We start from the raw sequence: 13,374 nt of genomic DNA, 5'->3' as shown, positions 1-13,374 counted from the left end.
GCACTAAGGTAACATAGTCACATTTCAATAAAATGCACAAGTCCTAGTAAGGTGGCAAGTGAGACTCTTTGACTCTACTCACCACAGTTCTTTTCGTCACTGCCGTCAGCACAGTCTTCGTCCCCATCACACTTCCACAAGAGTGTAATACAACGGCCGTTTGTGCACTGGAATTGGGAGGGTTCACATTTGGCTTTTCTTCCTAAAATCAGGAGGGAACACTTAACCAAGCTGGGATACAAACGTAGTGAGTTAGAGAGGCAAGTTACCCAAAACCTATGCATAGGGGTCCTCTCAGAGGGACAGCTGCAGACTCAGCAGGCTGTAACATGCTAGGGACCAGAGTTGGGTCTTAGGGCAATGACTGACAGTAATTGAGTTCTTAGCTGGGCCCACACCATCTAGGTAAGACTAGATTTCCCAGACTCTCTTGCAGTGAGGCATAGCCATAGGACTAAGTAACGGCTTCTGGCTAACGGAATGTAAGCAGAAGCGGAATATACAACTTCTGGGAAATATCCTTAAAGGGACAGTGAAGCCATTTTCTTTCCCTTTATTCCTTTCTAGTTCCTGAAAATAGGGCGTAGTGGCTGGAATAATGATCTTGGGCCAACGGAGCCAGACCAAGATGAAAGGAACCTAGATGGCCCAGAGACTTGACCCTGGACTCCTTTCTCTCATTTGTTTAAGTCACTTGTGTAGCTATAATCTCATAGCGAAATCCTAATCCTTTAGTGGCATTTCTTGTCCACATTCTATACTCGTTATTTATGAATGATGCTCCTATGACAAGCAAACTAAAGGAGCTTTAGAAGGGGTAGCAAGGAGTGAGGAGAAATAAAGGTTTAAAATATGGTTCCTCGTCTTAGAATGTGAGGTCTAATTAGAAAAAGACATGTTTACAAAATGGCTCCAAGATAAGATAAAAAGCATCAAGAAGGTACAGCTAAGAGGTAAGGGGAGAACATTTTTAAGGCAGTGATGGGAGAAAAGCAAAGCGATGTCGAGCCACAGACCTGGATTCTGTTTCTCTGCACCTGTTTTCCTCCGTTCAATGTAAGGATATTTAATTCACACGATGGTATGAAATAATACTTGTAGGTAGGCCTCTTAGGTTTTTTGCCTGGCATGGGACAGCTAACATTCAAGTGTTTCCTATCATTAGCAAGTCTGGAGGATGCGATTTCTTTGAGATAAGAGGCAAAGATCTGGTTGCTTAATGCAAATACACCGCAAATATCGGACAAAACCAGTGGCGCCCTATAGCTCATGCGGATTACGTATGGAGGCCTTCCACGCAGAAAGCCTGCCGACTTCCTGCTACCCTTCAGCATCAACAGCTGTGGCCTGCTGGCGGAGGAACAGATGCTCCAGTGACAAGCACAGACTAGAACTCTTGTGTTATGTACACAATACTCTACTTGGCCTCCCTACTACTCCCTGCTGTTTCGGAGCATTCTATACTTTGTGGCTAATTCTCCAGAAGATGAAAATTTGGTCCAAGTCAAGTTTACCATACAGGTGTGGTTACATTCTTAGATACTAAATGGATTGGTTTAAAAACTTGATGTACCACTTTGCTCCTGAGAGTCTAGTAAAGCTAGGACCCAGATACAAAGCAGTATGATTCGATGGCATTTCCTACCTATATTGCATACTATTCTTTCATTCCACAAGTATTTTATTGGGTATAAGATACTAGGAATTGAGAAGGGGGACTGAGGGGAGGGCAGAGTTTGTTGTCAAAAGCACCACCTGCTAGTTTTTCTACTGCAAACCCAAGATGAAGTACCTGGCCATCTCCCGCCCCCCCCCCGTTCTCTCTGAGGTCTCAAAATAGTCTCAATATTCTCAGCATTGGGGGTACCTGTTCCAGGGGCTCTTGGCTGTAGTTCTGTATCTCTACTACATCTGAGGACTGTGGGGGTGAGAAGAATCTACTTTGAGTACTTTATTTGAAAAGTAGAAAAAGAACAGTTTGCAGTCAGAGAACACAGATAAAAATATACTTGGAAAGAGTCACGTTGCAGTTTGGATACTGTGAAAACGGAAAGGCTCAATTTTTCAAAGGTTTTAGTTAGCAAAGGTTGTTCCGTCAAAATGAGACAAAAACATTGACGCTGATATCTACATTGTCAAAAAGGTGACCCTATAATCTGACTTGGACAGGGACTTCAAAAGCAGGTGTCAAGAAATGGTTTTCCACTCTAGGGTTAGGCCTGGAAGATCTCCTTAAAAACGAGTTTTGAAGCTACAGATTTTATAGACGTTCAAGCTGCCCTGGGATTAAATATGGGCACATAACATGCCAAGGCTGATGTTTAGTCCACTACCGCCTTCAAGAGGGTCTCTGAATGGAGTTGTAACGTACAAGCTTATCAACAATAATAAATGATATTAAAGTCCCAGCAATGCTGCTTCACAAGACAATGTTGAACAGGCTCAGGAGAGACAGACACGTTTTCTTAGTGTTTATTCCAATGTCATAAGACAAAAAGGAGTTTAATTTCTACCTTTTCTCATCTCAGATGTTTCCATCTGACCCAAGCTTCTGCCTGGCTGTCATAAAGCTGTGTTTTACCATGTCACACACATAACTCTCCATAAAGAAGAGGGAACAATTGGGGTTAGGAGTGGAGTATGCTCCTAAATGTCCCTGCTTGTTTAAGAGAGGAGCGGGCACGGTGGGTAAGGCTAGCGCGCTTTATCACGGACCCTCTAAAGAGAGGCACATAAAGACCTGAAGCTTTATGGCCGTGTCTCTTAGTTTCACAAGCACTTTGGGGATTGCTACTGGGCAGAGCACGCTCCCTAATTCTGTTTAATTCCCTGCATGATGCAGTGCAGCAAGAGCTCAGACACTAAATTGAGACCTGAGCCATCTGACAGCAACTCTGGGTTTTCTGTCCATGTTTCAAAAAGATCCCCTCTTTACACCTCCGGTGCTCAACTGGGAATGCACAGGGCTCCAGGAGAATTGAAAGCACCAACGAGTTAAGAAGCTTCTGCTTCCCAAAGCTTTGGGGATTACAGGATTGTGGATGTGTAGTCTATTTCCATCCATGACAGTTAAGTCTCAAGTTCAGGATTACACTTTTAGAAAGGGAACAGGTTGAACTTGAAATCGTCTACACTCTAAGTTCTTTTAATTCTCAGGCTCAGCTAAAGTCAAGGATGCCTCAAAAAATAACCTCAGAAGTAGAAGTGCTAGGTAGTCTATAATCCAGAATCTATCTGCGCAGAAAGGTGAAAAGTTGGAGTAAATGTGATTTTTAGTGGGTTCCTCAGAGCCATCGAGTTTCACAAGATTGCCTTAGTGCCAAAGGGGGTGGAAGTCGGGGGAAGCCATGGCAGCGGGCAACTGGGTGTTCCACCTGTTACAGCCAGGAAGGCTTGACTTTGAAGACTGGAGTTTTGTGTAAGAATCTGAAAAGAGTTCTATTGCTTTAAGAAATCAACCGTTGGACTAGATCCAGTTTTCCTTCCAGCTCTAATCCTCAGAATGAGTATCTCTACCCCTTTGGGTAGGTGGTTGGAAGTCACTTGTACCTAGTCGCATATGTGGCTGTTTAAATTTTTAATGAACGGATGCCCGGAAGTGTCAAAGAATTGCTTGCTTATACTGTCGCCTATACAGATGGAATCAACTCTGCAGACTTACTTCAAGGCGCCCATGTCCCAGGAGCCTTGCTTACCTAAACAGTTAACGCTGCTACCCAGACATGTTGGCAGTTCACTGGCTCCAAGAAACTCAGGGTTTTTAATGCATATAGAAGTCAGCCTGCTGTTGTCTAATTGTCCCTGCAAGGGTTAACATGGAAGAACAATATGTAAGCTTCAGTGAAAATCTGCACAGACCTTACAGTCAAAACCAAGCCTTCAAAGTAGGCTACAAGTTCCCCTGCAGGGCTCCGAGCGGCACCTTTGCAGGAGCGCTCCAACAGGAATGCCCAGAATATGGAGACGTTTCTGAGTATCAGGCTCAGACACGAACTTCAGCCTGCACAGAGGGACTCACGCTGCCACACTGCTGGGACTAGCAGGGCCAAGTATTCAAATCTCTCCTGCCCCTCCTCAAGGCTGGGGCATGCGGGTGTTATCATCTGCTGGAATTTCTTCAGTCCATTTGTTTGGGCACTTCTGGGGCCGCCAAGGGCATTTATTTTTAGTCGCACTCACTTCTACTGCTTGCCACTTTAATGCCAATCTTTCTAGTCAGAGGCTAAAACTGGTTTTAGGACAAGCAGATTTCCAAGTCAGCAAAGACGTTTTCCTACAGGGAAGGAGTTTAGCAAGAGGGTCTAAGGAAGAGGGCCCGAGCTGTCAAGCACAGAGGTTGTGTTCTGGCCTTTAAGTCAGCCTGATACTCTGTAAGGACCAGTTTGGGGCCAATTAAAACTTAAAATTAATTAAAATTAATTAAAAGTTAAATACTTAGGTTAATCCTTCTGATTTACTGAAATAACTAAATCTTACAGTTCAACTGTCAAGCAGTTTTTCTATTTACATCAGCTTGAGATGATCTTAGGAATCATGAGTTTTCTTCTTTTTTTCTTTTTTAATCTTTTTATTGTTAGCCAAACACTGCTCTAAGACTTCAGTCTCCTGATTCATTTAATTCTCAGTCCTAGAGGGTCAGTACTACTATTCCCCTTTTACATATCGGGAAACCTGTTCGGAGAAGGGAAAGTACAGTAACTTGCCCAAGATCGCCCTGAGCAGAACTAAAATTTGAACTTGGGCCGTCTGGCTCCAGATACTGTGCTACTGAGCTTGCATACCAACTAGAGCACCTGACTCAGGACAATTTCCTTCTAGAATATTCTGTTGACTTGTAATTTAACTAGTAGAGCCAGTTTAAATTAATCCAGAATTAGATAGTTTCATTTGTCCAGATGACACTATCCTAACCCAGCCTCATGGTTGAGATAGAACCCTCCCTCCTTTTCCCCATTTTAGTTTTTAAAAAATGCTGCTAGAATTTCCTCAGCGAGTCTTTTCCTAGCAGGACTACAGGGCTTGGTGTTGTGGTCCAGGGCACATTAGTCAAATTGGAGCTAAGGCCCTCCGCCTGGCATACTTTGGAAGTTAGTAGTTTTTGTGGGTGGCAAGCTACTAACTTGGTGGTCTTCAGGCTCTAGTTTGCATCAGAATCCCCTGGACGACTTGTTAAAACACAATGCTTGGCCCCTGCCCAGAGATTCTGATTCAGCACTTCTAGGGTGGGGCCCAATTTTGCATTTCTAATGAGCTCCTGTGATGATGTCGACACTGCTGGTCCCTGAGGACACTCTGAAACCACTGCACAAAGGTCAGGAGGCTAAGATGCTATCGACAATGGAGGTGACGACTTCATTTTCAGAGATGGGATATATAGTACTCACCCCATAATCCCTCAAGGCCATCACTGGATAGACATCGGGCATAAATGCGAGTCTTACAACAGACATCTTGGCGACAAGCTGAGGTAAAGCCTTTGTGCCCACTGGGTAGGTAAAATTTATCTAGATGCCTTCACAAGCATGCATGGTAAAGAGGTTCTTCTAAAAATCTGTCTTCCCCTCTCCATGTGCCCTATCTTTGATTGGCCCCATCACTTACTCTAAAGCAGTAGTCTAAAAATGAGCCCAGATTCTTCTCCCAGGACACTTTGCCATCAAGCCCTGGTCTTGTCCAAGCCCTTATCTCTCACTTAATCTAAATTTGGCTCCTGTTCTTCTGTTCCCAGGCTGCCCTGATCTCTATCCAAATCAAGATGGTGATTCAAGCAACCTAGAATGGCCCAAAGTGCCAAGGATGGTATCACTTCCAGGCTTCTCACTGGCTCTAGGATGGAGTCTAGGTCCCTGCCTACTTCCCTGACTTTTCCTATTGGTTACCATGCGCCATCTGCCCAGGCTACCCCATGGGCCCCACCACTTCCCCAGGCCTGCGCCCTCACTGTTGCTTGGTCTTGGTTTGCTCATGTTACCCCTGTTCACTTATCCACCAGGAGTAGGCTCAGATGTCATCCCTTGAAGGAGGCCCTCGATTCCTCTCTTGACCAACTAGGTGTGGTCTGGCTGCTTTCCCATAGTCCCCTGTACTGTCACACAGCTGTCACGTATTTAGATTCCCTCACCTGCCTGTTTCCATCTCTAGAAATGGGATCCCCTAAGGCAAGGCTTAGAATTTATCTTTGTAACTTGGGACCAGTTGATTCATATTAGTTCACTAACAAAGTAGGTCTGAACTATAGACTCTCTTTCAAAGCATTCTTCCCAGCTTTTCTGAACTTGAAACCAAGTGTGACCAGTTGTTTCACTAGTTAGAATATCTGGAAAGACTCTAGGTTATAAAGGTCACTGTTCCCTATGTCTATGAGCATACTTTCACCTCATCTTTGTGGCACTTTATTGTTTGAAAACTGAATTTTCCCACACTTATCTGTCAGAACGAGCATATCAGTGTGGGTATGTCAGCCTCATTTCTGTGTGAGAGGAGTAGTTCTGACACAGGGGAATCCTAGCAATGGCTAACTGGTGAAGTTAGAAATTTGATGAATCAGGCCCAGATCTTACTTCTGACATGTTTTAGTGCTCTTGGTAATGTTGACAGCAGTCCATGTTGCCTGAGTCATATCACCTTTGTAAGATCGTCTGCAGCGATGGAATAGTTTCTGGCTTTGTCACATTAGAGTCTAAGTTCTTGGTGATATTCAGGAAACTTCATTATTTAGAACCCAGGTGGTACGTGGGGACTCCAGCAATCTTCAGCTGCCTTCAGCTTCTTTTATGATTAAGTCTTGACCACTGGATCTGCTCACTCCTACTTCTATTCCAGGCTGTCCTGGGATCATTATCCCCCCCCACTAGACTAAATGTCATGAAGAAGGGACCAACTCCCTGGTCACTGTGTCGCCATGCCTGGTGCCATATGGTGAGGTGCTCAGTGGATGGAGGTCAAGTGGTTTCAAGCAGATGCATGAAGAAAGTTGGCACCAATTTACCTCCTATGTAATAAACCTACAGATCAGTTAATAACTCAGACCTTGGGGAGGCTTCTTAGGAAAACTAAAGGTCAGAGGTAATCTATAAAATAGGAACCCTATTGACTCATAATATTTGGGGGAAGTATTAAGTTATAACCCACGAAATAACTTGCAAATGTTGTATTTAGGGGAAGTATTAGGTATAACACAGGAACACATGAAGTCACTTGCAAATGTTGTCTATCACCAAGGTTTTATCACCGCCATTGCTTGGCAAATTGCAAGCTCCACCCCTTCTCCCACTGCCAACACCATACCTAGACACATAAAGGCTACCAGCCAGCAGGGCCAACCCAGATGACCCAAGTTGGTGGCAAGATGGACCACTCCAGCCAGTGATCCCATCTTACAGCTTTTGCCTCCAAAGTTCTCTCTTAAATACAAAGCCATGAATCCCCTTCCTTGCTCCACGCACTCACATAGCATCTTTAAGATAGAAAATAGGCAAAGGATTAAGCCATTTTTAGCAGAATCTCTGGACTTACTCTCACAGCACCTAGCAGGCATTCTCTTGCTTAATTTAGAGCACCCAAATAACCAGCAGGCCCTAGCTTTCCCAGGAGACTTCACATGAAGGGAAAAGCCTGCTAACTTTAAGGTATCACCTGCCAGCTCATTCAGGTCCTGCAGTGTGGCCAGTGCATCCATCTAGGTGGTATTAATGATGTTTAAAGTTTTTATGGCAAGCCAACAGAAGAGCTCAGCAAAAACACCGGATCAGATTGAAAAAGGCACAGAATGAAATTGGGATGATTTTCACTTACAAAGCCAGATTCTCCTAGCACTAATTCATACTCCGGCCTTAAGTCCTCCAAAAAGCTATCAGTCCTCAGCTTTCCTAGCCAACAACCTTTTAGCTGGGTGAAAAAACCGTCCCTGGACCACTTACTTCTGCTCAACAGGTACATCTCATCCATCACCTCGGCAAAAGGTATTCTTGGTCTCTTTGTCTGGAAAGGAGTCTCTGTGCTTCGGCCTGAGGACTCTCTTGAGATTAAATACTAAGCAATTTTGAATCTATCAACTAACCATCTGGAGAGCAGCTGCATTAACCCACCACAAGAAGCTCTCCCGAGGCAGGTACATTTATCATAAGCATCATTACAGACCTTATCATAGTCCTTTGAGGCATTTAATTTCTTAGAGGCTAGCGTGTGAAGGTGGTGCTCCAAAAAAGAGTCAGTATCCAAAGTAAATTTAATTATGACTTGAAGTCATATAGGTGACTGCCTAAACTTGCTCACTGCTCCCTTTACCGAAAAGGACAATTTTATTCACCTTCTGTGAGAAAGAGGAAGTGTTCAATATTTAACATCAGTTATCTCTCTTTCTCCGCTGTGCTCCAGGCCTTCTGGTCTTTGGATTAAAGCCGAAGCTATCTGGCTAGGGGCCGTCTGCTCTGTTCACCTCACGGCCACATTCTACTCCAGGCGTTCTTGTTCAGTCTTACCCGTCTGAGACTCCTCCTGCAACAGGAGCGCTTGGAACTACTTTTCACCTCTTCTGGAAGTGTAACAAAATGACTCAAGTGGAATCAAATTGATGGTTATCCACTTTTATAAAAGGCAGAAACACTTCCATCAGGTCTTCACTTCTTTTGAGCGTAGAGGCTGCCATAATTAAAACATGGCGTTTGTCCTACCGAAGTCTTAACATTTGGCAGCCTTACTGAACTTGGCCTTTATACACGTTTTAGGTATCAGGGAACTCAAACAATAAGAGAAGAGAAAAAGAAAATGATACAGGACACATAGCCAAATGCCAGTGGGGTGATTTCGGGAGCAAAGCTGCTCCAGACTTCAAGAAGCTGTCACTGCCAACGAGGGCTTGCCTGGTGACCCTCCTTTAAAGAGTCCCTGTTCACAGGCTCACTCTGTGGCCTAGATGAGGATTACCATCATTGTCACACCTTCCCTCTGTGCTGACTGGATGAGCTGGGTTTATTTTCCCTTGTCCTGTGGTCTCCTATGCCTCCTGATCTGTTTGTACTGCCACCCTCACCAACCCACTCCCCACAATGAGAGAAGTTTCTGTCTAGTCTTTTGCTAGCTGCTAGCCATATCTGAATAGCTCTCATCAAACCTTGCTTCTTTTAGGCTCTGGCCTTAACAAATATAAGGTACCCCAGATCCTAATCTTGATTACTAGCCTGGAGGAAACTACACTATTGAATTTTAACTTCTCTGGTTAGCATGACTTAAGTTCCTTGCCAGAGTCTTAGGAGCATGCCTGCCCTGGCCTAGAGTGTCTCAGACCAGCACCATGAGTGTGTATGGGGGAGGGGTTGGCGGGTGGGGAGACAGGGTAAGTCTAGATGATCAGGGCCAGAAAGTCAGCCCACATGCCCTGGAGCTTTGAACTTCGGACAGGAGCCAGTCTGGGTTGGCTTAGGGTCAACACCTGCCTCAGCCAACCCCAAATTCCCTCCACTTTAGAAGGATGTGCCTCCTTTCCTTGGAAGAATTTAAGTCTTGCACCGTCTTCTACTTTCCACTGTTCATGGCATGTCACGTATTTCATATGTGACCTAGGGGTGCCCAAGGGATCCTCGCTACCTCATGCAAGGTGAACATATGGCTACAACGAACTCATTTCAACAGTTTAGGTGCATTCCTAGCATTCTATAGGATAAAGTTAACCTCCAGGGGGAAGTTATTATACGTTAAATTAAAAGAATATGAAAAGAACATGCAGCAAAAAGGAATCTTTTCTCCCACCTTCCTGGACAGTTACAGTAGTTTCTGGTATAGCTTAGTCTTCTGAAATGTTATGAACAGTATAATGCAAGTCATGGTACTATTCTGAGAAATCGTTTAATAAGTTAGTATTGCTCATCCATTAATGATTAATGTTCCAGTCTGAAAACTCTTGTAGGCAGGGCTTAAGCTCCTAGGTTTGTTACACATCAGAGGCCATCTTCACGACACACACGTATTTTTCAAGGAGTCCAGGCCGGGGAAAAGCATTGGAAAGCACAGTCGGTCGGAGCCCGGTCCGGTCTTTTACGTTCGCGTAAAGATAACGCTTCTCAGGCTGCTCAATTGCGAGTCCGCGGAGACACGTGACCAACCTAAACGTGCTCGGGCGGCCAGCCAATCGCAGAGGGCAGAAAAGCCCGGCCCCGCTTCACACGCTCGGGACAGTAGGAACCAAAGGGCAGGAGGCACCGGAGGCCGAAGACCCCCAAGTGTTGCTCGAGAGGCTGTCTGACCACACGCTTTAAAGTTCGCTCTCACTTCGGGAGACACGTGACTGCAGGCAGGCGGGCCTCCTGAGCCACCAGGAGCTAGGGACTCTGGAATAGGTATTTAAGACAGGGGCGGCTTTCTGTCCCACTTCCCTAGAGCTGACGAGCAAGTCGCTTGGTGTCATGTCAAGATCACTTCAGAGACCCGCCAGGACTCTGGCCGAATCCTCTTAGAAGGGCTTCTTGTCGCCTGCCCAGGAAAGTTGTGTGGCCCCAAGCGGGAGAGTGGCTGAGGACAAGGCTCCCAGGCCCAGTGCGGCAGACCCTGGGGACTGGACAGTATTCACCACTGCCCTCCTAACAAGCCACAGCCACACACCAGCTCTCCCGGCAATCGTGCTGCTCCCTTTGATCTATTGTTTAGAATGAAGGCTAATTACAGTCACTAGATTAGGACTCAGTTTCTCTCGAGGAAATCTCACCGGGAATGAGGCTGAGCAAACTCGCCCGATTAAGTCTTCGTTCCACTCCCCTCCCCCGTTCAGCTAGAGGGAGACCGGCTTGGGTTGTAAACCCGAGAGGTTTACCAACGCAGCCCGAGGGATGGAAAGAGACGGGAGAAACACCTAGAGGGGAGTCTTATTTCCAACCTCACTCGTCCTCTGACCCGCACTCCAGAACGACGGCTCGGCGCCCGGCGAGTCGCAGTCCGGGTGCACAGGCTGCGCACTTCTCGCGGCCCCGCCGAGCCTACCGGCTGCCGCCCACCGAACGCGCGCCGGCTCAACGCCGCGGGGGCCTCCCTGCCCCGGCCCGCGCTCCGCGTCCCCGGAGGCGCCCACCCTCCCTGAAGTCTGAGCAGCGCTCCCGGGGCTGCCGCGCACGTCTCGGCCCGGCCCGGCCCTCTGCCTCCTTCCTAACACTCCGCCTGGCAGAAGAGACAGAACCATTGTTCAATGGCTCAGAAGCCCACGCTCCTCAGCCCCTGCCAAGCGAGGTGAAAAACGAGGCAAAGCAGTGGCTTTGAAGGAGGGAGTGTAAGGGGATGAAGACTAGTTCAGGCAAAGCTTTAGGACACCCCAAACCTCGCTGTCCCCCAAGCCCGGCTCCCTGTAGTCGCGGCGCTGACAGTCAGCTCAGAGGCGCCACCAGGGTGGGGAGGGAAAGGCGGCGGGGAGAGCGAAGAGGCGCCTCCTAGGAGGGGGGTGGGCAAGAGGATCCCCGCGCCACGGGGACCCTAGTACCCCGGCTGGATCAGGGCAGCCCGCGGAGGGGCGCGTCGTCACTCACCTGCTCCGGTGGCGCCGATTTCCCGGGGCGCCCAGCACAGCGCGAGCAGCAGCCAGAGCGCCCAGCGCGCGGACGTGCCCATGGTGCCCGCCTGGATGGTGCCGCCGCCGCCGCCGCCGCCGCTCGCTCCGCACAACAAGTTACCAGCCCTTCGGAAAGGAGGAAGGAGGTGGGGGCAGGGAGGGAGGAGGGGGGAGGGGAAGGAGGAGGGGAAGGAGTTAGAAGGGGGGAAAGGGAGCGGGGAAGAAGAGGGCCCCCCCTCCCCTACAACTTGCACAATCTCCTCCCCACCAGCCAACCCACCCACCCACCCACCTCCCCGGGCTGCAGCAGCAGTGCAAGCCGAGCCTGCGGGCAGAAAATAATGCAGGCGCTGCAGAGGAGAGGAGGGAAGAGGAGGGGAGGGGAGGGAGAGGGGGTGGGGAGCCGAGAGCAGAGGAGAAGACAGAGAGAGGAGCCGGCCGCGGAGCACCCACACTGGCGGCTGCTGGAGCGCGGGGTAAGGAGCGAGGAGGGGGCAGGAGGGGGAGTGGTCAGCGGGGAGGGGGGAGCGGCGGCTTCAGCCCTCCTTTCCCTCCGCACGCTCCTCTTATAAGCTCGGGGCTGCCAGGTGTCTGCGCCGGGGGTGTGTGAGTGTGTGTGCGAGTGTGAGCGTGCGTGTGTGAGTGGCCGTGGCCGTGGCCGTGGCCGCTGCTGCCACCCGGACTGCTCCTGGGGCCCCGCTGCTCCGCGCGTCCGCCCGAGGCTCACGGGGGCCCGGGGCGGCCGCTGGTTGGCTCGCGCGCCGCCCTCGCCTCCAATCCCCGGTGTTTGCCCTAATTTCCTGATCCAGGGAACCTGCCGCCGCAGCAGCTGTGCGCTCCCTACAGTCATTACTGTACCTTCGGGCAGCCGGCACCAGTAAACGCAGCAGCGGCGGCAGCAGCAGTTAACGCTGATGCAACTATTGCTGCTGTTGCTACCGCCTTCCCACTAACGGGGCTTGCAGCCCGGGGGGACTGGCCGCTTCCAGGGGCAACAAGCATCTCTCTACCACCCTCCCCTGCGCCCCAGAGAGAGGCTGGTACTGTGAGGCTGGTAGGTAGCGTCTTCCTCGGGCCTCCTCTCTCCACCTGAAAGTGATGAAGAGGAGGGGATCTAAACGTTTGGGCTGCTCTGATGTGGGGTTCGGGATGCCTGTCTCAGTCGTACGCTGAGATGCCATTTGGCTAAACATTAAATGTGCCTTTAAGTGAATGTGTGTATGTGTGTGAGAGTGCGCGCGGTTGTGGCTTGTCCTCTGTAATAGAACGGGACTAAAATAACCCAGTCTGGGATGAGGAGGAGGGAAATTGCTACCGCAGCTCTGCATTCTCTCATCAACGATTATAGCTAATTGCTAATTGCACAAAATGATAGTTTGAGGGCTTGTAATTAAAAGCTTAACCTTTTCTTGTTTGGGAGGGGCGGCCCCGTAGGTTTATTCTTCTTGATATACTTTGTAACATTCACTTACAAGGCTTAAGAAAAGAAGAAAGGAAGCAAAAGCAAGACTCCTAGAAAAGATTGATTCTTGTTTTGTCCCTGGCAGTATGTGAGCCTATAATTTGCTTTTTGAGTACTTCAGTTTTCTTGCACACTTGCCTCTGGTTGCAGTGCATCATCTGCTGAGGGCTGTTAAGCATCTAACAAGAGTCAGATGGCAGACTGAGCTATTTCACCTTCTTAGATAAAGGGTTTATAAATATATTTTAAAAGTTGTTTTTGTCTTGAAAGACCCAAACTGCCAATTTCATTAAGACTGTGCTCTGGCGCTATGCCATCGGTGATATAAGTAGTAGTAGTCACTGCCTGGCTGTGTTCTCCTTGTCTTGGTTCTCCTGGGCAT

The 13,374-nt window shown here is 48.3% G+C and overlaps 1 protein-coding gene and 1 long non-coding RNA gene across 3 annotated transcripts in view; one reads left to right on the top strand and one right to left on the bottom strand.

The window, feature by feature from the left end:
- VLDLR (very low density lipoprotein receptor) overlaps positions 1–11,741 on the bottom strand; it is a 29,132-nt gene extending 17,391 nt beyond the window's left edge. For both annotated transcript variants that reach the window (XM_046664824.1, XM_046664825.1), the window contains exons 1-2: positions 11,508–11,741; positions 83–202 (exon numbers count right to left, since the gene is read on the bottom strand). In XM_046664824.1, the coding sequence (XP_046520780.1) occupies positions 83–202; positions 11,508–11,589 (202 nt within the window). In that variant the 5' untranslated portion in view covers positions 11,590–11,741. The remainder of the gene's footprint in view (positions 1–82; positions 203–11,507) is intronic.
- Positions 11,742–12,386: 645 nt separating this feature from the next.
- LOC124241208 (uncharacterized) overlaps positions 12,387–13,374 on the top strand; it is a 74,213-nt gene continuing 73,225 nt past the window's right edge. The window contains exon 1 of the long non-coding RNA XR_006889143.1: positions 12,387–12,584. This is a non-coding gene — a long non-coding RNA (uncharacterized LOC124241208). The remainder of the gene's footprint in view (positions 12,585–13,374) is intronic.

This window comes from Equus quagga, chromosome 6, assembly GCF_021613505.1.
Source record: "Equus quagga isolate Etosha38 chromosome 6, UCLA_HA_Equagga_1.0, whole genome shotgun sequence".
NCBI classification, from domain to species: Eukaryota; Metazoa; Chordata; class Mammalia; order Perissodactyla; family Equidae; genus Equus; species Equus quagga.
Note: the sequence above shows the minus strand (reverse complement) of the source record. Positions and strands in the feature narration are given on the sequence as shown.